The sequence below is a fragment of the Cyprinodon tularosa genome, unplaced genomic scaffold, assembly GCF_016077235.1.
Source record: "Cyprinodon tularosa strain WSP-4 unplaced genomic scaffold, ASM1607723v1 ctg173, whole genome shotgun sequence".
Classification (NCBI taxonomy): domain Eukaryota; kingdom Metazoa; phylum Chordata; class Actinopteri; order Cyprinodontiformes; family Cyprinodontidae; genus Cyprinodon; species Cyprinodon tularosa.
The window spans coordinates 694,240-719,949 of NW_024038559.1; the positions used below are offsets into that span (position 1 = coordinate 694,240).

Genomic DNA, 25,710 nt, shown 5'->3' on the forward strand with positions numbered 1-25,710 from the left:
GTTTGACTCTGAACAAAAGGATCCAGTATTCATGGCAGAAAGACGGGTTTAAAGTTCAGTCTGTGCCCAGACGATGAGGATGGCTTCAGCTGGCTGGCCACAAACAACACGCGACGGATGCCACCCCGGACGCTGAAGTCCGGGAGGTCGGAGGATAGGCAGGAGGTCAGAACTGAGCAGATGAAGGAGGGCAGGATAATCCAGAGGGCGATGCCAAAGACGTGGTCGATGACTTGCTCTGTAGCCAGAGCCAGGAGATCACAGGTCTGAAGAGATACCGAAGGGAAATCCAGGCAGAAATCCAGCAGGAGTCCGAAGACAGATCAGGCAAACAGATCAGAACGGGATCAGGCTCAGAGGTCCAAAGGCTGAACAGGTCAGGGTCAGGAAATCAGAAACACTAAGGAAAGCTAGAGAAGTCTCACCAAAGTCTTGAATAATCTGGCACTGAGGACTGGGAGCAAGCAGGTTAAATAAAGGCTGGAGCAGCTGGATCGGCTAAATGGTAATGAGAACTGGGTAGAGATAGACAGGTGAATGCAATGAGTAATCAAACCAGTCATCAGCACCCAGATCATGACAAGTAATGTTTTGTTTTGGTCCCATATGAGTTGTTGATCTTCACCCCCTAGTGGTCTGGGGCATTTCTGTTAATTAGTGTTTGTTTTCAGCTTTTTCTGATTTTATGGTTGTTTTAGTGACTTGCAGCATTTTTCTATTTGAATTTGTTTTGATATCTTGTATTATTGTAGCGTTTGCACCCCACAGCCACCATAGAAAGCAATATTTAATTGTTGTTGTATAGAATTATATATCATACAAAGCATAAATTATAGATATGTAACTAGGGGACCACTGAGGGAATCGCCTCAATTTCTGTCATTTTGAATGATTGACAATCGACTGATACATTGACTTAAGACCAATATTATCCTCCATATCTAATAATCGGCCACTGTCAAAACTCTTCACCTTTCATTTATATTTGAAAGAACGACCTCAATTGCAGTTAAAATCAGTTTGTATTGTTTCATGAGTATCATTCAGTCTTCTTAACTGAAATACAATTGGAAAAACTCAAGCTGTAATGTGACCTTATCACCTGAAATTGTGAAGCATAAAACCATTTTGGTTGTGGCGAGATATTCGGAATTAGTAGGCCAGGCTTTTCATGGTCTTTGATTGGCTCGAGAAACCACAATATGTGAAACCATATATCTGACAGATATATTTCTAATTGTTTTATCTTTCATATGTCTGTATGGTGGCACAGTGGCGCTGTAGGTAGCACTGCTGCCTTGCAGCAAGAAGGTTCCGGGTTCAATTCCTGGCCCAGGGTCTTTCTGCATGGTGTTTGCATGTTCTCCCTGAAAATGCGTGGGTTTTTTCCAGGTACTCCGGCTTCCTCCCACAGTCCCAAAACATGACTGTCTACATTCTCCTTAGGTGTGTGTGTTGTTTGCCCTGCGATAGAGTAGCGAGGGTGTTTAGGGTTTACGCAGGGTGTAACCCAACTCTTGCCCATTGACAGCTGGAAATAGGCACCAGCATCCCTCGTGACCCCAACTGTAATGGAAAATGAATGGATGGATAGTGTCGGAAAATGGAATGGAATGTCTATATTGTAGATGTATTGCTCCGAGCAGTTGTAGTTTTATAGCAGAGTTACTTTATTAAAAAGATAATTGGAAATGCTTAATTTTCCACACAGTCACTGTCAGTGTTTAATGCTCAAGTTTATCATTTTGCATTTACTTTTTGTAATAAATAAATAAAGTTAATAAAGCATAAAATAAGTATTAATATTTGAATCAGGCTTGTGACCCTGAGATTTAAGCTGAGTGGCTTTTCAAGGGACATATTTAACAGACATCTATCATATTGATTGTGTCTTTTGCTAATTGGTCTTTATCACAGGGGCCACCTCTAACAACCTTCTGGAGAGTTAAATCAGTACATGTGCATTACGCTTTGCTTCATGCGCTGTCCTTTTAACATCTGAAAGGTCATTTTCAAGAACAGAATTTCTTCTTCGCAAAAAGAGGAGTTCAGCTTGTGGAAATGTCATCGATAAATGTCAAGTGACGTTTCATAGTACGTTAGCTGTGGGTAAAAAATTTGGTATGACTGTCTTCTGACACATCAAGCATAGAGCGATAAATCAAAGTTAATTAGAATCCACCATGCCCTCTCTGGAAAGCCCAATCGGCTCTCCCCCGCGATAGACAATTAGAAGATTGCGTTTTAATCCCTTATTTGTTTATTATCGTTCAGGACTAATGGCAATGCTCTGGGCTCTGATTTACAGATGAGCAGGAGGCGGTGCAGAAAAGGACGTTCACAAAGTGGATCAATTCCCACTTGGCAAAGGTAAGAGGGTTTGCTTCTTCTCTGCTGCCAGTATTGTGTTTTTCAATTTACACAAACATACAAACACAGGTGCCTGTGTTTGTATGGATGGGAAACTTCAACACCTCTATTCATTTCCACTCTGAATGACTTCACGATCTATCCTCTGTGCAGGCTGGGACATTTTTTTCTTTATGAAAATAAAAAATTAAATCCTTCTCCAGATAAGACCACACACATAGTCATTATGGCTTTTCATTCTTTCCATTCATTTAGCTCCAAGTAGAGGATTGCAAAGATTTTCTGCTTAATTATCCAAATGACATTTTTGAACAGTATATGCATTATTTTCCCTGCAAGCTACAGTCAGTAATTTATATTGTACTAGCTTGAGTAAGGGTAATTTAGATAGTTTAAGATAAGAGATTTTAGTCAGAGTTTAATTTTTGAATAAGATGACGCTCACATGTCTGTAATTATTGTGTCATGCTGCATTGTAGTCTGTCATTGCACTCAATACTGCTTATAATACTGTTTCTATGCTGGCTGGATAAGGCTATTATGGTGCAGGGCAACACAGTTAAGTGTTATTTCAATCAGCGATGCTCCTTTCAAGGTTTTCTATTTGGTTATGACAGCCGTGAAAAGTCCACACTGTAATGAGTTGAAGCAGAAAATTCATATGAAAAGCACTCTTTGGGGAGGCAACCATGTGCCCCTGGGTAAATTTTAATTGCTGTAATTTTGATTGAACTTTTAATATGAGTATGTTTTCCTGGCCAAAAACTTCCCATGTTAAAATATTTTTAGAAAATTGAGCAACTACACGTTTGGAAGCATCACTAACAGTTCCTATACAATAATTGTCCAAGGAGATCCTCTTTGAATCTGTACTTTACTTTTTGGGGCTTGATTAAGAGGCACCTTTGAATTACAGAATCTTATTTAATTAGATTAAAATGTTTAAAGCTGAACCTGAAGTTTATTGGCCACCTTGGGTGGAATATAAGGGATGTAAACAAGCTGCAAGAAAAAGCTCTCCTGGTGTGCTAGCCTGGTCTCCATAACAACCAACATAGATGCCATCCACATGGAGGCTGGTGAGAGGGAAAAAACAATATTCTGTTTACAATTTTAAATGTGAACATTTGGCGTTCCTGAAATATCTGCTTTGGATTTCAACGGATAAAACAAGGCCAGCTTAAATTTACAAAAAGTGTCACAATTATTTTGGTTAATTTTTCTTTATAGAAAAAAAATGTTGAACTTTTATTTACAGAGTTTTAAAAAAAGAATGTGTTTATTCACATGTAAAATTGCCTTGAAACATAAACTTTTTTCGTGATCACTGCCGGACCAAACAACAAAATATTTATTCAAAGTATGATATAGTATAAGACATAAAGAAAGATTATTTCGAACCAAATACAAACTTTTAGTTGCTAACCAAATGTAAATATAAATGTAAATCAACAAAATAGAAATTAATTATTTCCTTATAAAGGACGGGTGAGAGTCTATTTTAAAGGCCTTGAAATACCCTGTAATCCTGGATAGAAATCTGGTAGACTGTCTGAAAACTTAGTCTATCATCCTTGAAGCTTAAAGTAAGATGTTTATCCTAAAAATGCATTAACACAGAAATAATCAGTCACAAAATTAACCTTCTCCAGTGGTCACCTTAGTTCCAGACCTGTTTGATCTGATTTAGAGTGTATTTATATTATTATTAAATAGGCCCCAGAATCTGGTTTATTATGGAGAAACATGGAAAGAGTAATTGTAATAAAATACTTCCCTCCATGTTGTCCAACCTCATGATTTTAGGGGCCTCGTAGGGATGGCAATGATTTTCAATGCCATTTCTTTTCAGGTTCAGTTTCTTTATTGTCTTCCTAAAGAAATATTGCTTTGAGTCAGAATAATTATCTATAAATGGTAGTTGATTATTTGACTTAAATGACTTTGTGCAAAGTGAGATTATTAGTCCCACATCTGCTTGTATAAACCTGTAGATCTAAAATCTTTGCCTGCTATGAAAGCAGGGATTTAGGGAAATGAGCCAACATGACTTCATCTCAAGAGAGCAAGGAATTATAGGCTAATAAGATTTCAAAAAGGGTAATCAAAGAGTCCAAGATCTGTGTTTTAGCTTTAGTTCTTTCTTTGTGCAATTTTTGTACCAGCCTAGATAATTTAATCTTTATCCTTTTATGTAACTTTTGGAAAACAAAATAAATGTGTAACAAATACACAAATAAATCTAATGTATATATTCCAGTAAATTTGGGTCCATTTATCAAATTCTATTCAGAGGTAAGAGCATATTTAATCATAGTGCATTGTCTCTCCCTCGTTGCTGAAATTACATAGTTGCAATCATCGTTGTTGCCCATCGAGCTACTGCTCACCCTGCTCACCTGATGCCTGATGTTGCCATAGTGACACTGATTGGTCTAAATCCGTCTCCAAAAATCTCTTTGTGCTAAGCTTTGTCTTGATCAGGAGACAAAAAAGTTGCTTAGTGTTACAAATGGTAAAAAAAGGATAAAGACATGTGTTCCTCCAACATGTTTAAATGTACAGTTTCTAAGATACAGTGGGACATTTTATTGTGTAAAGGTTAACAATGAAGACATTAAAGGACAAGAATTAAATTGAGTAAACACTGAGATTTCTTTTCCTGTAAAAAGAACGGTATTTAGAAAAAAATAGGTTGGTGTAGCTTTTATCTGTGGGAAATGAATCCTCCTCCTGGCTATGCAGATGATTAGGCTTCTCCAGTTATCAGAGGTCTTTAATTCAGTGCCTAAAGGTGTGTGATTAATCGTTAGGTGAGTTGAGACATATCATAAGAGCTTCCTTTCACTAACACTCCCCTCCCCCTTACCTTTCCACTCCACAGGTATAACAAAAGAAGTCCTAGAAGCTTTAATTTCAGGGATGTACTGAAGCTAGTAATTTATACAGAAGATTAATGGAGATCATTACTTAAAGCAGTTCATCAGATTAACTCAAAAAATATATAAACTGTAAGGGAGCATCAGGGCTTGTGTTTCTGAAGGTTGTGTCTTTAGATATAGTTTGGCGTTCCGTAGGCCACACAGAAAGTCAGGCTTTTAATTGCCAAGCGTTTCAGCTCTTGGAGTTGCACTCTTTGCAAGTCTGCAGAGGAGTGACAACTTTGAAGGGGTGTAATGGGGTTTCAGTGAGCGAACCCCAAGTTTCCATTTGACAAATCCTTTCTGAGAGGTTTAAAGCTTAATTATAGAGTGGCCAGTGTGAACAGCAGAGGGTTCATCATCACTCAGGCATTTTCCAGGAGACCGGCTTTAGAGCCACAATCAGTGGACCAAGTTTTCTTAGAGATTACAGTAGCAGTAAATGAAGCTCCCTTAGGCTGTTTACTTCCCGACTAACCCCTACCCAATCATTTAATTTTATTTTCTTCTGATGCTCTCACCCAATGACACCATGGCAATTTTGTGTTTTTATTTCAACAAATCAAAAAGTAATCTTTCCTTAAAGCAGCATAGTTTTCTTCTTACTAAGCTTTTAATGCAATAAGCAAAGAAAAGGAGAAGGGATCAGCTAACAACATGAGGAACAACATATGGATTTTGTACTATACGTTGAAAACCAAATATTTTGCTTCAAATTGGACCACCAAGAAGGTAACAGAGAAGGCTTTGAAGTCCCAGTCCGCCCACCACTGGTTTCATGATAGTTAGCAACGTCATACATTTTATTGTTTGCTGTGTTCTGGATGTTTTTCTGGATAGATAGATATATAGATACACAATGCATATTTTGCTGTTGTTTATTACACTGTTATAATTTATTCAAAGATGAAGGCTAGGGACAAGGTGAAATGTACAGAAAAGCAGACATACAATGGTCAACTGATATGCAAATACCATAGGCTTGAGATGTGCTCAACACAACAGTCTTAGATGTACATTTATGCAGCATGTTGTATTTATGAGAATGAGAAAATGTTATATATCAGTAGCCACTCTCTAATTAAACACATTCTCCAATGATTTTCATTTTCTCTTGCTTTCAGACTGCTAACCCTATCAAAGAAGTTGTAGCATGTTTTGCTTCTTGTTATAAACTTAAGAATAAAACTCAATTAAATAAGATTATAATGGTCATATAGGACTTCAAAGCGAAAAGGAAATCAATATTGGGAAGTTTAAGCTATTGTTGGGAGTCATATTAAAGGTTTTAGATTTGCAAATTTAATTGTACTCAAGCTCAAATGTTTTCACGCAGTTATTAATTTCCTCTCAGAACATTTTAAGCATCTACAGATTTTTCACAACAGACATCCAGAGACAGGTGTCTCTTTAAATTTAACACGCTGCCGTTTAGCGTGAACCCATTCAGTCCTTTTCCTGTTTCCCCCCCCTCCCTTTGTCTTTCATGCTGTCGATCTCTTGGATTGTGTGGCGTCGAGTGTACCAGGGGAATCACAGGAGAGCGCACTCACACGCATCTCGAAACTCTTCTGTTCTCAATCAATTATGACCTAGACACTCACATGTAATTAGCTCATTTAGTTCTTGCAGCACAGAGGAAATGAATATTACTGCCTTATTTTGTAATTAGTCTCAAATTTTCCTCATTAGCTTTGGGATTTTAATGAACAAATAGGTGAATTTAACTCCAATTAGCTTTTGGTACAATTCATTCCTTTTGAGTTAGGCCTTTTTGTAAGAGCCTTTCCTGTCATGTTATGATATGGTGGAAAAACCTGTTTGAGTATTCTCAATCTCCAAAGCTTTGAAACGACATTAGAAGGGGAATTAGTGAGAAGAGCTTCCATATTTTGTAATTAATTTTTGAAAGAAGCGGGTGAGTGTCCCCCCCCTTATACGATCCGTCTCGTTGCCAGCCCAAATCCTTCTCACACGTTTACGATGTTTTGGTTTGTATTAATTTCGCTCATGCTCACACAGTCCTCACGCAACACTCGTTCAGACTACTTCAGCCTTCACTCTCTTCACTGTTAATCTCCCTGTGAATGGTTCACTCATCTGAATGCTTTTCTCCCCCCCTTCCACTCCTTTAAACCTCTCAGCCCCCCAGCATGTGACTGTGCTTAAAGAGAAATCCTTGATGTGGCGCTGGCGAGGAACAGAGATATGTGGATTTCCCCGAGTCTGAAAGTCAGTGTCAGGTCAGGGAGGAAGTCAGAAGGAAGGAGATAGTTTGAAATCATCAGCATATTTTAGGATTTGAAGGAACCCCAATTTAAAGTCTACTTATAGGGTGAATCCGGCTGTCACTAGAAGCGCTAGGAGCGCCAAACTCCGTCTGGGCTCCAAAAACCTTCTCTATAAGGATTTTCTTTATCCATGTTGCAGAAGCTTATGTGAATGTCCAAATCACTAATATATGTGCTGCAATGTGGTGTATGTCGGTGCTTTGCAGCTGAAAATGGAATGGCGTGTAGAACAGACCACTTCTTTATTGAAAGTTTTCTGTACATTCATTGCAAAAGCTATTTCATCTAAAATCCCTAGTCTTTGCATTCCTGGAACACTGAGAAAGCTTTGTCCAAGTTTATACCTTAAAGCATTTATGTAAACAACTACTTATGCAAAAAAAAAAAATGCTTCATACAATTAACTATATGTATTTATTTTTTAAACATTGTGATTTATTGGGACTTTAGATGACAGACTAACAACAAAACTTGCATTTTAGCCATTTCTTTTTAGTTTATTAGAAATATAAATAGTTTTACTGTCATGAGAATGGGTACAGAGCATTCCACCAGCAGTTTTAGAGATTTACTGCAGATTCTGATTTGGATTTTTGGTTTGTATTTATTCATATATGTATGTGCAAAGTGTGGTTTGGAGCCATATGCAGCCCTTGGAATGATTAATCCTAATCCTGTCCAAGACCACAATTAAAGAAAACATATTTGCCCAAGATGGTCAAAACAAATCAACACTTGACTAAGAATTAATGTGTGATTTAGACTGAAACAAAGCCTTTAAAAGATTCATACAAACTGCACTCTTCTGAAAATTTAAATATAGTAAAAATTGGATACAACACACAGTTTTTTTTCATACTAAAAACAGACTTTAGGTTATTCATTTATCAAACTTATGCAAATAAAGTGAGAATTTTTAAGGACATAGTAACTCTTGGCGAAGGGGCAAGAGTACTTTCTAGAAAGATCTAGCATGTAGAAAAAAGTAGAAAAAACCCCAAAATGTTCAAATCTATTATTATAATCCTAATTGTACAAACATGCAAACCTTTTTATATCCTTTGGTCTTCAATCATTTGCAGATTCCTTCTATACTAAGCAGTACCAACTTCTTGCTTTGGAATAGTTTTTAAAAGAAATGTGTTTTTTTCATTTTAGGTAAAGCTTAGACATTTGATAGGAAAATATGTAATGGTTATAAAAAAAAATGGGTTTGAATACAAAGGCAGGTTTTGTTTTATTCCCAAAAAATTCTGCAAAAGTCTCTCCCTTTTTTAAGTCTGCATTAGTTGATATTTGCTAGTAAAATAATTCAAAGTTGGTCCTTGTGACAAAATCTGGAAACATTTAAGCACTATGAATACTTTTTTTTAGAGTTTTGTGGATTTGTTTTAATTCTAATTGTTTTTTTGTATAGCGTGTTCCTTCTCTTGAGGTGAAAGACCTCTTTGATGACATCAAGGATGGTGTGATGCTGCTGGCCCTCCTGGAAGTCCTCTCTGGACAAAAACTGGTGAGCCTCGTGGTCTTTTCCTTAGCATGTGACTTGGCTGCCCACTTTAAACACATCATGTCCTCAGAGCTTGTCGGATTAAACATTTTTTAAATCAGCACATGCCAAGCTGCCATTCCTCCCCTCTAAAACTGATCTGATGTCAGACCAGTGGAATCATTTTTGCTTCTTTGTTTATACAGCCTTATAGAGCTGCAGACGGGAATGTGAAATTGGCCCCGACTCCACGGAAAAGGCTTATTGATTTGCTTGTATTAGGATGTTTGAATTGTATAGGAAAGCCCAGATTAACGAGGACAGATCAGAGTTCACACACAACACAAAGACATTTTAAGGATTTTACTGGGCCGGTGTTGCTCAAGGTCTAAGCTCGTACGTCCTATTGATCTGATGGTTAAGAGTCAAACAAAGCTCTCATTGGTGCCTGTGTCTTTCTCAGCATTTCTATTCATGAGAGCATAGTCCCTGTTTTAAATTCTTTAATCTATTTTTCTCTATATTGTATCTAAAATTTCACTTCTGCTCCTTTCACTTCTAACTCTCTTTGTTTTTTAAATGTCCATTGTTCCCTCTCTTCCTTCCAGCCATGTGAGCAGGGCAAGAAACTAAAGAGGATCCACTGGGTCGCCAATATTGGTACAGCTCTCAAGTTCCTTGAGGGTAGAAAAGTAAGAGTTCAAGGTCTCCTTTGAATGTGTTCTTTCCACTTCCCCCTGTTTTTTTTTCTTCGTGCAGCTGCAGCCTCTTGGGCACAAATATTGAATGCTGACCTTCGGTGACCTTCTTCCCTCTTCCTGCAAACCTCTCTCCATGTTTTTGCTTCTTGCATACCTCATTTATTCACAAACAATACCTCATTTGTATATTTTTTTTCTGACTGCATAGATTTTGTTGGGTTGATCTTTCTTCTACATCTTGTAGGAAATAATTATTTGAATGGATTCGATTAGCTGCTTTCAAGTAACAAAAAGTCATTTGAAATTTAATTATTGGACTAATTCTGCCTCCTCTTCTGATCCCTGCTACTGATTGGTCTCCCAGTATTACTCCTGCTTCATTTTATCTGTACTGGGTTCATCTTTTTTTAATTTTCACAAATCTTTATAAAAACAGTTTACCATATTCATCATCAGATTTATTTTGATCAGTAGAGGTACCCATTCTTAAGATTTTACTATCCAAAAGTGTATTTTATCAAGATTTCATGTAATTGATATATAAAAGTGGAATCCAAAAGAAAAAAAAATGTTTTTTTCAAATTTAATTTGTGGCCTGTAAATGTATTTATGCTGTCATCTGTTTCAAATGTCAAGAAGAATAATGTAGCTTAATCTCAGTCAGACTGGATGCAGAGATTCAGCAATCATTTTTTAAGCCTTGCCAAAGAAGTGATTTAAATATGAACTTGATTAGGCCATTATGAGATTTGGATGAGTCGATCCTTAAATTTCCATGGTCACTTTGGCTTTAAGTTTAGGACCTTCTTCCCATCTCCTAATATTTTGCAGCCTCCAGTATGTCTTTTTTCTGTATTGTGTTCCGTTTAGATGCAACCACCTTCCAATTTGCAAAGATGTAGGCTCCTAAACAGTCCCTGTTGCATCCCATGCATGTTAAAAGATTTCAGTTTGTTCTTATCTGGTCAGTGCACCTTACCACATCTTTATCTCCACTGCATGACTTCTACCAAACTGTATGTGATATCCTAAATGGCCTCTTTTCAGTGCTCTGTTTAATAGCTAGGAGTGTCAGAGTAAAAACTCCAAAATATATATAGGTCAAAAAAATTTTGAGATTTTTTTACAGAGCTATACTACTTGGTGTTTGTCTATCATATATTAGAATGAAAGGCATCAGGGTTTTGTGGTGTCCTTATATGACAAAGTTCAATGATGTAAATACTTTGGAAGTTGCTGTGATTCATTAAAATGCTCTAGACACTTGTGCACGCCAATATCTGATTTGATCTTCTACCCTGTCAAGAGATGTAGAGATTATTCTCTAAGCTTTACATATCTTATCCTTGCATATGCGTACTTAAGCCACAAGTAGGAGATGATGTCTGCCGGGACATTGATTTGTCTTCTTCGGGTGTGTCAGAGTTAAAACTGTAAATCCTTGGGTACTAATCTGCTGTCTGGAGATGAGACATCAAGGAATTTTGCATATATGTCTAAGATAATGTTTGCAGTATCATCGTGATATTTCACGTGCCATGATTAGCATGTTTTAACTTGTAGAATGTTACAGAACAAATTTTCAAGATAAACTCCACCCGATTCTGCGACTTGAAATAATTTCAATAATTTAATTCATGTGTTTATTTTTATCTGAAGGCTGTGAAGTTATTTTCAACATAGTTGCTCTGAGCTCAAGGTTATGACTTCAGACAGTTTTAACATTTCTTATTAGCCAAAGAAAGGCTTTGAGATTTGAGTAACCAGACTAGATATTAACAGGAAACCTTCATGGAGCTGCTTTGTTCTATTGCAAAGTTGAGAAACCTTGTTTGTAATAGAAAGCTTCTAAAATATCTCAAAAAAAGTTTGGTTAAAAAGAAAAAAACTTTTTTTTTTATTATGTTAAATTCTTTATTTAAAAACACGTAACTTTCAAACGTCCCTCTGTTTTTTTTTCTTTTTACTGCTGCATTTGTGCTTACAGTGAGCCAGCAGTCCTATTTACAGTTCCCTCTTCCCATTACTGGTTTGTGGGTTATCAGGGCGACCTGCTGTGTTTTCTAATATAAAATCATGTATTGCATATTTTCTTTATCAGCCACCACCCTGCATTGCTCCACACTTTCTCGCTTGCTCCCAATCTCCTCTTTGATGCTTTTTTTTGCGAATACTGAGTTACTCCTATTGCCCACATGATGACCTGTTGTGCTCCAGCATCTCAGTGATTTTACCCTCTGTTTGATAATAAAGTATATTTCATCATATCACAAGATACAGCCCTCTCTTTCCACCCCACCCTCCTCCTGCTCTCTACCCCTCTCTTGCTTTTCTTTTCACCCATCTCTGCTGGATGTAATCCCTGTTGCCTGTGTAGTGGAGATACATCTCCACTCAATGCCAGCCACTCATGTTATCTCACCTCGGAGAAGTGTTGGCCTTCACACAGTCAATGAGACGTTTGCTTTAAATCAAATGTATCTAGAATGACTTCAGGTTCTCACTCTCTCCCTCCTCCACCTAACTAACTCCTGTGCTCATTTGTCTTCTTTTCTTATCTGCCCCTAGTCCGCCTATAGAGGATCTCCGGTCAGTATTCATACTGTTTTTTTGTTGGTCCGGATAGAAATAAGCTTAGATTTATCTGTGCGACTACATATCTGCTATATTATTAATTTTGTGAACATGTATACAGTATAGCTTTAATTTACCAGATTAAATGAAATATCATTTAATCCGTATAGGCAAAAACATTAAATTACTCTCTGAAGTTGTGACCCTCTAAAAATGATAACTGTTGCATTTTTTATTTTATTTTACAGATTAGGCTGGTAAACATTAACTCCACCGACATTGTGGATGGACGCCCATCGATTGTACTTGGTTTGGTGTGGACAATCATACTGTATTTCCAGGTAATCTGAATATGTTTGCCAGCTGGGTTTTCAAATGCAGCTTGCAAACTATTAACATTAAAAAATACCTTGAAGATTGGGAATTTAACTGCAGTCTAACATCTTGGTGAAGGTATGATCGAAAACTTTAAAATTACAAGCCTTGTGTTGTACTAGCATACTGTATCTGATTTTATGCACATGCTAGAGTATTTATTGGAAAAGCATAATTGTAGGGAACAAGATAAAAGCTAATCCCTGTGGACAGATCATTTAAATTTTACATAAACCAGCCTTTAATAGCACCGACAGTTAATAAACATTACATAACATGAAGAACCATGAAGGTAGACGTTTAAGTAAACTCTGCAAATTACACTCATATATTTTGCCACATGTTGAAAGATTTGTTGAACTGTTTCTTATTTTACAATCAATTGGGTTAGATTATCTTTGCATAAATATGAATCTCAAAAACTGATGACCAGGCAAGACTAGATCCTGAGGATTTATGTCCCATGTTATACACATATATATTCATCTTTTTCTTCTTCCATGGATCGGAAAAGGAAAGTTTTGATTTGGTCTTTGTTGACATGCACGACTCAACAGTTGGTCTGAAAAGATCATTATATCTCTGAGATTTACCTCAAATGAGTATAGAGAATGAAAACACGTTAGTAGTTTTCTATAATGTTGCAGCCAAATTGTTTGGCGGCAAGTCGGTCTTTCTGGCATGAAGGATATTGACTTATTAAATTTTCCTTTGGGATTAATAAAGCACTTATGAATTTAATTGAATCTGAATCATTGGCAATATCCTCACTGATTATGTTCCATATTTTAATGAGACTTTGGTCCAATATTTTGTCCAATGGATCCGATATATCCGTTGCTATATCCATAGATCTGCTCTGGTTGAAACACAATCCTCTACTGATGTTACTGTACCTTTACTTGCCTTGCCTTAACTTGACATCTCATCAATCATTTTTCAGGTGTGTCTGCAGCGATTTCTTTGCACCCTTTAATCATAGCTGTAGTCATAGTTTACACAGCACCATAGTGAGGGGAAATGCTATAATTTTAACAGAAGATCTTCATCTGATGATATAAAGAGCTGTCTTAGGTGTGTCTGTGGAGATTTAGATCGACACAGTTTTTGTTCTCAGGTGCTCAGTTCAGCTTTGTTATTGCTGCTTCAAATATTTGATGCAAGCAAAGTTAAACTTTACTGAATTTTGTTTCCTTAACAATTAGTATTAGCTGGTAATTTAAGGATTCGTATAACTGTTCTTTAAACTTTAAGGAATAGTACACCCAAAACATGATTAGCCTTCATTTTCTACTCACCCCCATGCTGAACAAAACTCTGGAGTACTTTTTTGATATCTCAAATGCATCTGGAGATCTGGGAGGCTTCTTGCTGTCTGCTGACATTCAAATAATGGAGGTCTATGGTGCCCGAGACAGAAAGGTCCATAAAAGTCCACAAAAAACGTGTCAATATTCCTCCATACTGCTCGTCCAATGTATTCCAAGTGTCCTGAGTGGGTAGCATCCATAATTTACTCGAAACAAAGTCATTTAAAATGTTTTTAGAGCATAAACAGTAGTGTATAGGAGTGTATATGTTTTGGGTGTACTATTCCTTTAAGTTTTATTTTTATGACCACAAACTTGTAAAAAAAAAAAAAGCAGAGAAAGTCTTTCTACAGTTTCATTGTTAAAATACTTTCATTATTTTATACAATTTTTATTTTATCTTAACTTTATTAAATAAAAGAAAGAACATTTGATATTTTCCTTTTGAACAATGCACATATGCAGGGATGAAATCTGTTATTTAGAGGGCTCAGCATGGAACTCATTAGCGTAGCTGGTGTATATTAATAACCTGAAATGTGTTGTCTTCTTTTCCCTGCAGATTGAAGAGCTAACCAGCAGCCTACCAGAGCTGCAGGTCTTCTCCAGCAGTAACTCCTCCATGGATAGCTCCACCAGCAGCACTGACACCACCAGCCCACCTGTCAAACGGAGACCTCTGCCTCCTCTGCAAGGGGGAGCCAGAAAGGCTTTACTCAGATGGGTTCAGCAGACAGCTACCAAGTACAGAAATGATTTATCACATTTTACTGTAAATAAATGAAAATGGTGCTTTTGACATCATAAATTTTTATGTTTCTAGATGTCAAGGTCTTGACGTGAAAGACTTTGGCCCCAGCTGGCGCACTGGTTTAGCCTTTTTTGCTGTTATCAATGCCCTCCGGCCTAATCTTGTAGACATGGAGCAGGTATGGAGGAGGTCAAATCGAGAAAATCTGCAAGAGGCGTTTCTATTGGCTGAGACAGAGTTAGGCATTCCACAGCTTCTTGATCCAGCAGGTAAATAACATTTCCTATAACATTCCTCAGAGCCTTTGCTTGCAGGTTATTATGAAGCTGAAGTGTGCAGCTCTTTGCATTTAAAAGAACTTTGTCAAACATGATTTGAGCAGATGACCGTTATGGCTGTTTAAATCTGCATTTCTTTTGTACATTGTGTTGATTTATCATTAATGAAAAGGAACAATGTCTTATTTTGCTTAAATTAAATCTAATACCAAATAATTGACATTGGATGCGATGTGGGTACACAAAGCACGAATAAGGTGATGTGCAATGTGGTATCATTGCCAAACACCATCTGTGCCCCTTCATGGCTGCACCAGAGAATGATCTTTGACAAATTGAGCCTGACACCACTATAATTAAGGTCCATTAGGCCGTGAGATTCGGCATGGCAGAGTCTCCATTACTGAAGTAGACACTGGTCTGAGATGCCAAGGATTGTTTTTTTGGTCAATATGACACTTGTCTGTCTGAGAAAAACCCAATCTTATATGTGATGATTATTTTTTCTCTATGAGGAATAACTGTTGATAGACAAATTGATGTGACTTCACATTAGATGCACTGTTTTTATGTTTGTTTTTTATTAGATGTGGATGTAGACAAGCCAGATGAGAAATCTGTCATGACCTATGTTGCCCAGTTCTTGAAGCATCACCCTGACAGGAAGCAGAGCGACTCAGAAGAACAACCCGAAGAAGTGGTAACACCCTGTCTACGTAACTCTATCACTGAGTTTTCTTATTGTGACATTTTCTTTTGTAATCCATGTCCACCTCATGGATTATGCTGGTGAAGATTCATCCATGTCATAGTCATTCCAACAAAGTTAAAAAACACTCCACTAGACTTCGTTTTCCAAGACTGAAGACGTTTCACTTCCCATCCAGGAAGCCTTTTCAATTCAAAATGCCTGGATTAGCGTTGAGTTCCAAACATTATAGAATAGCCCAACAAAGCCTTGTTTTGGCTTATAAAACATGCAAATTGAACTGGGAGAACAAGTCCGTCCCTTAGTAATGTGGTGTCGTTAAGGTCTTTCTTAGCCTGGAATACCGATGCTGGCCTATGCCTCTGAAAGGAAGTCGTTATGATCATTGTTGGCCTGGCTGACCAGGCGAGATGTTTTGGTCCCCTGATAGCAGGTAGGAATCAACTCTATTGCTGAGTTGTAGATTGTTGAGAGCTAAAACCTGAGTCCCCCTCAGTTTAAGGTTGTTTTTTCTCTCTTAACATATATGGCTTCCTTCACACCCCTTTCAAACCACCTATGTTCTTTGTCCAAAATGTGAACATTCTGGGTTCTGAGCCATAACAAAACTTTGTTGTGCTAATCTATAAAGATTGGAACTCAAAGCTAATCCAGACATTTTGAATTGAAAAAGATTTTTGGAAGGGAAGGGAAATGTCTTCAAACTTGGAAAACACAGTCCAGTAGTTTGTTTTTTGTTTTGTTTTGTTTTTTTTTACTTTTTGGGACATCTCATTGATTATAACAATATGTAACAAACAGATAAGATTTTCCTCACAGGACACTTTTCCTAATAATCTATTTAGTTCAACCTTTTTTAAAAGGCAGCTCCATGTCATAATTATTGACTATAGAAAATTCTAAACAAATTGGTTTGATATATTTGCTAATGACTTTAAAAAATTTGGTATGAATACATTTGTAAGCCACTGTATTTTTTGTTCTCTTTTCTGTCATTTTGCTGGCCTCTACCTACAGCATGAGTTTGCTCCTCGGGACATAGAGGAAATGTTTGAGGTAGGTTTACATGGGGTTTCTTTAACATCTCATTTTCCTCAGATTAATGCAAATAGAATGAATACCTTCACTTTTACTCCACATGCAGTATTTGCCTTAGGTTTATTTTCCCTGCTTTTGAATTAATCATCCATGGTATTACTCTAAACTGTACACGAAAGCTTGATTAAACATCATTTTTTCATGTCAAAACAGATCCTGTTTGCTAATGTCGGCTCACCTGACTTGACATTTCTGCCCCAGGGCGTCCATTATAATAAGATGTGATATTGCCATTTATACACGCTGCCAGGTTGCGCTGTGACTGCTGGTCCCATTAGCATGACAATGAAAGCCTCTGGCATAGGCTCTTTGCATTGATACAAGCTGTTTGAGGGAAGCTGGTGAATAGAAGAGGTCAGTTTTAAGGTGAAAAATATCCAGAGCTGCTTGATATTTTATTTATTTTTTTGGCCACTTTAAATTTCGTCTCGGAATACTGATAAGGGCTTTTGTTCACTTGTTACTAGCTCATACGTTTTTGTTTTTTTCTGAGATTGTAAAAGCAACATGTGTCTTGTTTCAATGAAAGAATGTGCAGGTTCATCAAAAATTGTATGTCTACCATGCAGGACGAGCTTCATTAGTTGGTGTGCTGCATGGCACTACGTTATTATCGTTGTGATTTCCTTAAATCCAATCAAACAGTAGGGGGGTGTTAGACAAAGTGTCCTGCTTAAGCTGAGTGTTTTTGGCAGCTGTGGGCTTCTGATCTTTCCCAACAGGAGACGAGATTAGGAGAACACATTTTAACGGTTCATTGTCTGTTTCTTCGCCTATTTCTTTTCTTTATTTTCTTTTACCCCCCTGCTACTCCATCTTCTTTATCCCCTCTCCTCTTTCTTATCTATTCCTACACTTCCTCCTCCTTGTCCGTCTTTCTCTGTCTGCCTCTCACCCCTCTTCCCTTTCATTCATCCTGGCCTTGAAGAGAGAACAGCGAAAGAGCCAGAGGGAACTCAAAATGTGGCTCGAACACTTGGAGAAAGAGGCAGTACAGGCACAGGAGACTGAAGGCAGCCTTGATGAACAGTACCAGGTTAGTGTGTGTTTGTGTAAAGTTTCACATAGAGACACTCTACCCAGACGGTCCTATTAATAGGGTTATTCTGAAGCATCTCACTGTAGGGATCAAGATCCGCCGTCATATTTTCTGTCTGGCTCATTCCTCTAAGCCTCAGGATACATCTCTTATACCTCAGCATGTGGGATATAATTTTCTCTTCAATGGTTTAGTAAATGATAAGGTAGTGAGGGTGGAATTTAAAGAAGTAGCTGATGAGATGCCCATGGGAAGAGGGTGTAACCTGTCAGCGATCTGTTTATATTACTGTGCATTGCAACCAGAGGCAAATATCTATCTATCTATCTATCTATCTATCTATCTATCTATCTATCTATCTATCTATCTATCTATCTATCTATCTATCTATCTATCTATCTATCTATCTATCTATCTATCTATCTATCTATCTATCTATCTATCTATCTATCTATCTATCTATCTATCTATCTATCTATCTATCTATCTATCTATCTATCTATCTATCTATCTATCTATCTATCTATCTATCTATCTATCTATCTATCTATCTATCTATCTATCTATCTATCTATCTATCTATCTATCTATCTATCTATCTATCTATCTATCTATCTATCTATCTATCTATCTATCTATCTATCTATCTATCTATCTATCTATCTATCTATCTATCTATCTATCTATCTATCTATCTATCTATCTATCTATCTATCTATCTTAGCTCTTCAAAAGCTTGCAAGTCCAGTTGGAGATGAAACGGAAGCAGGTGGAGGGAGCTTTACAGTCCACACAGCGGGATGGGATGCTGACTGTGGATCAGGCTCTGGTCAAACAGGCCTGGGAACGGGTCTCCAACAGGGTGAGAGAAACCAGCGCCCCTATCTATCTTCTATATAGAACGTGTGTGCAATGTTAGATGAGACCTTATTGTTAAAGTTTTACAGAAGTGATATCTTTTGTTTTTTGTTTTAACGCGCTTATTGTTTGTGTTAATTTAGCTTCTGGATTGGCACCTTCAGCTGGATAGATCCCTGCCAGCTCCTCTGGGGACAGTTGGGGAATGGCTACATGAGGCTGAAGGAGCCCTGCGACAAGAGATTACTGTTCAGCAGGGGCATGATATCACAGCTAATACTGTACACAAAGCTCTGCAGCAGCACAAGGTCAGTTGTAAGCAATGTTGACAAAGAAGAAGGCAAAATGTTATCAGAAAATAGCATTATATATATGTGTGTGTGTGTGTGTGTGTGTACATATATATATATATATATATATATATATATATATATATATATATATATATATATATATATATATATATGTATATATATATATATATATATATATATATATATATATATATATATATATATATATATATATATATATATATATATATATATATATATATATATATATATTTTGTAATGAATTTGCTAGAAGAAGATCTAACTTTTGCAAACCAATGATTGCATTTTGATGGTGAATAATTTCTCTTTCCCTAAATTTTTGTTTTTCTATGTTGCAAAATTTGCAGGATGTGTTGAGAAGCCTGGAGAGTCACCAGCAGATTTTTCAGAGAATCCATAGAGACAGAAGTGTGGACGGTGTCGCTGTTCCACAGGATCAGCTCCAAGACATGGCAGAGCGGTGAGTCTGGGAAAAAGACAGCAGAGGAGAAGTGTTTCTTGGCAGGACCACCTAAACAACTAAACTGGCATGATTTCACAGTCTAATTTACAGGAAAACAGCCAAATATAAGAATAGCTGGCCATCTGATGTCTTATGGATAAACTTTGTCTTTCTGCTTAGGATGAACTTTGTTTCTACATCCTCCAGCATCCATTTGGCCAGGATGGCATTCCTGGAGAACAAACATCACATGCAGGCCTTCCTCACACTGGCAGAGTCCAGGCTGAAATCCTGGATCATCAAATATGGCCATCAGGAATCCGTCGAGCTGATGCTCAACAACTATATTGTAAGTACTTGTTTTTATTTGAATTCCACCTTGTTATATTTTAATTTTTAGAGTTTCATTAACATATATGAAATAAAAAAGTTCTTGTGAAACTAGGACAGTATTTTATTTCCACTCACACCTCTTTTCTGTAGTCATTTGTGGAGAAGCAACATTTCTTTGAGAATTATGAAGCGCTGTTCCAGTCCCTCAAAGAGTCTGCAGAGGCCTACGTCAGTTTGGACAGCTCGGGTGAGAACTCTGATTTTTAGGCCACCAAATAGTTTAATTTAAAGTTTAATTTATTGAAATATAGATCTGCTGACCTGATCATGATTGCTATGTATTCAGAGTGTGATGAAAAGAATTTAGGAAATCTGGCACAAGCTGACAGATGTTAGAAAATCATACCCAACAAAGACCCGACAAAGGATTTCAAAGATGCACAGTTCTTTAGTTTTTTTCTTCTATATTTATTTTTATGCTTAAAGACAATTAGGGGTTGCATGGTTAATACTAAAATGGTATTTCATCTGTTAAAGTGATTGAAACTTTACATTTTCCAAATATTTATTTAATTATATTAATAGGGCTTTTAAAGTGATATCCCCAGATTTTTTATTTCTGTTACTTAACCAGTGATTCCACTTTTTATGCTGACCTAAAGTAATTCAAGAGATTTTTTTTTTTTTGTTTTTCATGAAAAAACAATTTCTTAGTTTTGTCAGTACTAATAAAAAAGCATCCGCTGGCACTGATATAATTAAGTTGAACTTTTCTGCATAATCAAACCCTGTTTTACCAGACACAAGATCATTTTAAAATGGTTGCCTAATGCCTAAAACAATAACGCAAAAAAATTGAGAAAACCTTGGATTTAACAAATAGATTTTAGATTTGTTTCTAACAGTTTGTTTCTGCATCCAATCACCAGAAATAATTTTAATAATCCCGAACCAAAATAAATGTGTCCAAGTTACTCATAGGAAGCATGACTCACAGCAGTATAACTCAATCACTGTATTTATATCTCTGATGGATACGATATTTAATATCATCAAGCCAGTTGTATTTTCTTCATTTGGTTAGGTTTGTTTTAAAAGAATTACATGCCCCCAAACTCATTCAGCCTGACATCAAATTAAAACAAATGCACGTTATATCTCAACTTTAGCTTCCCTCTTCAACAACTCAGTAACCAATGAGGTGTTTTTGTTCGGCAGCTCATCCAAGCAAGCGCTGACTGATTTTACAATTAGCTTGAAGAAGGGAGTCTGCAGGCTACAACTAAATGAGGTTCCTTCGTTTCCAGCTCTCAGTGGGGAATACGACCCCATTTGCCTGTTTAAGGGGCTGCTCCACTTCTGCCGGTCTCTGGGCACAGACCATGTGAGCTAGTTTGTTGGTTTCATTAGTTTTTTTCGGGGCTGTGATGCTTTAGGGTATGCAGAGGGGAGAAGTGATCTCTGGCGAGAAATCAGGACATCTGGGGTTTGACTGGTTGGGCCCATGAATGAAATAAACCACCAGGCGCTGCTGGTGTTGGTAGATTCGGTGGTCTGGCCTTCCACTGGCTGGTTGAGAGATCATTAAAAAAAAGCTGTGGACCAGGGTATAAAATATGTTATTCTGATTTTGTAGTTAACATCCATGTGAACCTGGATTTATTATTTACTCATTCCCAGAATACATATGGTATACCTGCTGCAGTGCTGCAGAGAGTAACTGAATCAATTTAGCACACAAATGAGGTTGATAGTTTTTCTGCAATTAATTTTTTTTGGAGGGGTCAAAGATTTCTCTGCAAAGGCATTGCAGCTTCATCAATCTCAATGTGGATCTCATCTGGTGTTTTAGAGAAATGGTACCATCTGCTGTAAAACCTAGTGAGACTTTTTAAAGATATGATAAGATAGGACTATTTATCTCACTATGGAAAAATGCACTTGTGAGGAGGAAAAGGTGCATCAAAGGAGGAAGTGAACAGCGTCTGGCTAAAAAAAATCTAACATATCTATCTATAGATATATCAATATAACTATAACTATATATATATATATATATATATATATATATATATATATATATATATATATATATATATATATATATATATATATATATATATATATATGCTGGTGTGACCGACCGGTGCACCAGCTCGTTCCCCTCAGAAACACAGCCCACAAATGGCTGAGTCATCAGAGGACTTCTGGAGGTGGCAGCTGTCTGTGTTGTAGGTGAAGTCCGAGGTTGAGAGAATGAAGAGAAATGGAGAAGTACAGTGCCCTGGGGGGCTCCATTGCTGCAGACTACTATTTCTGATTGACAGGAGGTCAGTCACATGTACTGAGGGCGGTCAGTGAGAGAAAAGATGTTGATGATGAGCAACAATACTCCATCTCAGCTTTATTGATCTGATGGTGTTGAAAGCACTGGAGAAGTTGAAGAACATGACTCTAACAGCGCTCCCAGTGGTTTCCAAGTGGATGAGCGCCCACTGCAGCAGGTAGATGACAGCGTCCTCTTTTCTGACATTGGGCCTGTAGGCAAACTGCAGGGGGTCCAATGCAGAGGTGGGCATGGATGAGGTCTCCATGGTCTTCTTCAACAGGTGGGAGGTCAGGGCGACTGGTCTAAAGTGGGCCTGTTCCTTGGTGTGAGGCCGCACTGGAGGTCATCCAAAGGCTCAGGTTTTACATGTGGCTTAGGACCTCACAGAGCTCATCTGCACGAGTCCTCAGCAGCCTCGGGGGGAAAGTTGTCAGGTCCCGAGGCTTTTCTTTGTTTCAGCATCAGCTGCTGGCCTCCCACCTGCATTGGAGAGACCATGGGGAGGAGGGAGGTAGGCAGGGTAGTGGGAGACAGAAAGGAGATGGTGCTCGGTTGAAGTTGGGGTTAGTTAGGTTAGGGTGGCCTCAGAGACCACTTAAACATAGTATAAATGTAATATTGGTTGCTAAAAAAGGAAACAGCAGATTTCAGAAAGTATTCATTCTAATCAAAGCAAAAGTCAAAGTTGCAGAGTTTCTGTAATCTTCTTATAAAAGTTGTTAAATTAAATAATCTTGATCTCAGGCCTAAAAACATCTGAAAAATGCTTAATTGTTTTATACATCATTAATTATATGGATTTATTAAATCTTTCGAATTTTGTAACATCAAAGTTATGAATATTTAAATGTTAACACAAACAAAAAATTTGCCCTGCATAAAAATTTTCATGTTTCTCTGTAAACCTGCAAAATAATTTTGCTACTGAAACAAGCTTGCTTATGTTTTAGCAATAAAAAAAAGCTGTTATGTCAATTACCACTGGATCTTTTTTTGCCATATTTCTGAATGAAAACAGTTATTTTATACTATAGGAGATGAGGCTGGATAGTCTACATGTAAAAGCATGTTTCCTACCAACAATGCTAATTTATTTATACACACTTTACTTGTGGTATGTAGATGAATCTAAGTTAGTGAATATCTTCTTCATAATTTCTATTTGTCTTGATTTTTTTTCCTTAGAAAGTCTTAAAAAGTCTTAAAAGTTGGAGAAACATGCAGGAATCCTAGCAACATAAAGATTGTGCTTATTGATATTTCTTTTGATTCCTAGCGGATGAGGGTGAGATGGGAGTTCGCAGATTTTTGCGAGAAGTGGTGACTCAGTGGAGGAGTCTGTCGATGGAAGTGCGCAGTGTGAGGAGCATGCTGGACGAGGTTCTGTCCAACTGGGAGAGGTACACTTCCACAGTGGCCTCCTTGCAGGCCTGGCTGGAGGATGCTGAGGAAGCTCTGAGCCAGCCAGAGAACCTCAAACAGGTTAGTCTCTTACTGTTTGATCCTGTAAATTTCTGAATAGGTGAAGGATGCCTTCAGGTGCGCCTTGATTGGGTTGGCTAAAAAAATATTGTAGAGTAGTAATAGAAAGTGTTCAGGTCTTTGACAAGTTAGTTATTGTCTTTAAAGTGGAATCTTGTTAGCAGTTTCCTCTCAAGTATACATTCTCTTTGACTCACAAGCCACGGAGGTTGGTCCTGCTGTTGTATTACCATAGCAACCACTGATTCACATCCTCAGTGAGGATTAGACAGCTAATTACTCCAGCTATATTGTCTCTCCTTTGTTTCCTTCCTTGAATCCCTGTCATTGTCTCCTTTTATTAGCTGTCTAAAATTTCATACTCTGACACTTATTTTTTGTTTCTCTAAAGTTCTTTTGTGCGTGTAAGTCTTTTTCTTTCCCTCTGAAGTGTCTGTTGTTCCTCCAGGAGTTTTTCAGGAAACTCAGCCACTGGATGGATCAGCACGCAGCCATGAACGATGCCGGGAATTTTCTCATTGAGACGTGCGATGAAACCGTGTCGCTCCATCTCAAGCAGCAGCTGCTTCTGTTAAACGGACGATGGAGAGACCTCTTCCTCCAAGTCAAACAAGTAACCATGAAAACATTCAACTTTCAGCTGTGTCCTTTTTTTTCACCTATGTTGACTAAACATACAGTAAGGTAAACAAAACGAAGAAACTTTACAAGCCATAATTGAGAATTCGGTAAAAATGTTCCCTGTTGCCACATGTGGTCAAAACTGATGATACAGGCATAAATACACTTCCTAAAATATGGATGATTGTCTCTTATTCAGTTACAGGGTAACCCCATACATTTTGCAGCTACCAACAATGTCCTTGGATAATCTGAATGTCTGATCCTTCTTCCTGACCACTTACATTTTATAGCTACATCTCTTCCATAAGCAGTTTATGTGTGTATTTAGATTTATTATCCTGTACAAACACCCAGCTGTTTCCAACTAGCCTTCTAACTGAAACGCCCACCCAAAAGGATTGTACAGAAACCTCCAAGGAACCACCAAACCGACATCAGTATCCATGGCAAAGCATTTTAACATCAACAATAAAACAAATATATCTTAATTTTTTGTCAGTAAAGAAAACGGTTGTGCAATTTTGCTTTGGTGTCAGAAAAAAATGTGTTTAAAAGAGTGAGGGTGAGCCCTTCGAACCAAAGAACAGTTTATATACTCTGGCCTATACCCATTATAGAGCTGCCATCCTTATGCTGTGATACTGTTTCGGGTTCCTAAACTTATTTTTAAAAAAGGTTTGTTTGGAGGTTTTTGTGAGGACCCAAATGCAGAGGCTGAGAGGCAGGGGTGAGTTCTTTGATGATTTTAAGGGATAACACAGGCAGCAAAAACAGGAATCCAAAAATCCAACTTAAAAATGTTAAACAAAAACAGGTTCCAAAAACCCAACATAAAAATTAAAGACTAACCAGAACCATGGAGACATCAGGGGAAAACTATCACCAGGAGCCAGGGTGAGACAAAGTAAGACGAGGAACCAGCACTGATGAACTGCATAAGGAGTGTATTTATGAGAGACTGAAACAAAGAGAGAACTAACGAGCAGATTGGGAGCAGGTGTGAACAGAGCAGAACAGGAAAGGAGCTAGGGAAAATGAGAACACAAGAGGGCAACAGAGGACAAGCAAAGAAAACCTAAGAAACTTAAATTAAATCCAGAACACACCAATAAAGCTAGAGAACAAAGAAAAGCCTGGATAAACTTGAAACTGAAAACTTAACAAAAACCAACAGAACCAAGATCGTTACACTTATATTTATTTCGTTGCACATATCTCTAAGTGTAGTAAAAGTTCCTGGTGTTTAAGCAGTTTCTATATGGATGACTGTGCCTTGGTGTTTCCTAAAGTGTCCATAAACACTCTGGACAAATATATTTCATCAGAGGATGACATTTCCAGTGAGACATGTGAAACATGGACTCAGTTGGGTTCTCTCAGGAAAATGATCCCAGTCACATT

General features: G+C 37.5%; 1 protein-coding gene across 1 annotated transcript in view; it reads left to right on the forward strand.

Moving 5' to 3' along the window:
• syne1a (spectrin repeat containing, nuclear envelope 1a) overlaps positions 1 to 25,710 on the forward strand; it is a 157,311-nt gene that overhangs the window by 2,649 nt on the left and 128,952 nt on the right. The window contains exons 2-17 of the mRNA XM_038281639.1: positions 2,309 to 2,370; positions 9,000 to 9,095; positions 9,680 to 9,763; positions 12,595 to 12,687; positions 14,594 to 14,775; positions 14,855 to 15,051; positions 15,648 to 15,760; positions 16,787 to 16,825; positions 17,796 to 17,903; positions 18,631 to 18,768; positions 18,908 to 19,072; positions 19,447 to 19,559; positions 19,722 to 19,890; positions 20,025 to 20,121; positions 23,480 to 23,685; positions 24,134 to 24,298. Of these exons, the coding sequence (XP_038137567.1) occupies positions 2,309 to 2,370; positions 9,000 to 9,095; positions 9,680 to 9,763; positions 12,595 to 12,687; positions 14,594 to 14,775; positions 14,855 to 15,051; positions 15,648 to 15,760; positions 16,787 to 16,825; positions 17,796 to 17,903; positions 18,631 to 18,768; positions 18,908 to 19,072; positions 19,447 to 19,559; positions 19,722 to 19,890; positions 20,025 to 20,121; positions 23,480 to 23,685; positions 24,134 to 24,298 (2,027 nt within the window). The remainder of the gene's footprint in view (positions 1 to 2,308; positions 2,371 to 8,999; positions 9,096 to 9,679; positions 9,764 to 12,594; positions 12,688 to 14,593; positions 14,776 to 14,854; positions 15,052 to 15,647; positions 15,761 to 16,786; positions 16,826 to 17,795; positions 17,904 to 18,630; positions 18,769 to 18,907; positions 19,073 to 19,446; positions 19,560 to 19,721; positions 19,891 to 20,024; positions 20,122 to 23,479; positions 23,686 to 24,133; positions 24,299 to 25,710) is intronic.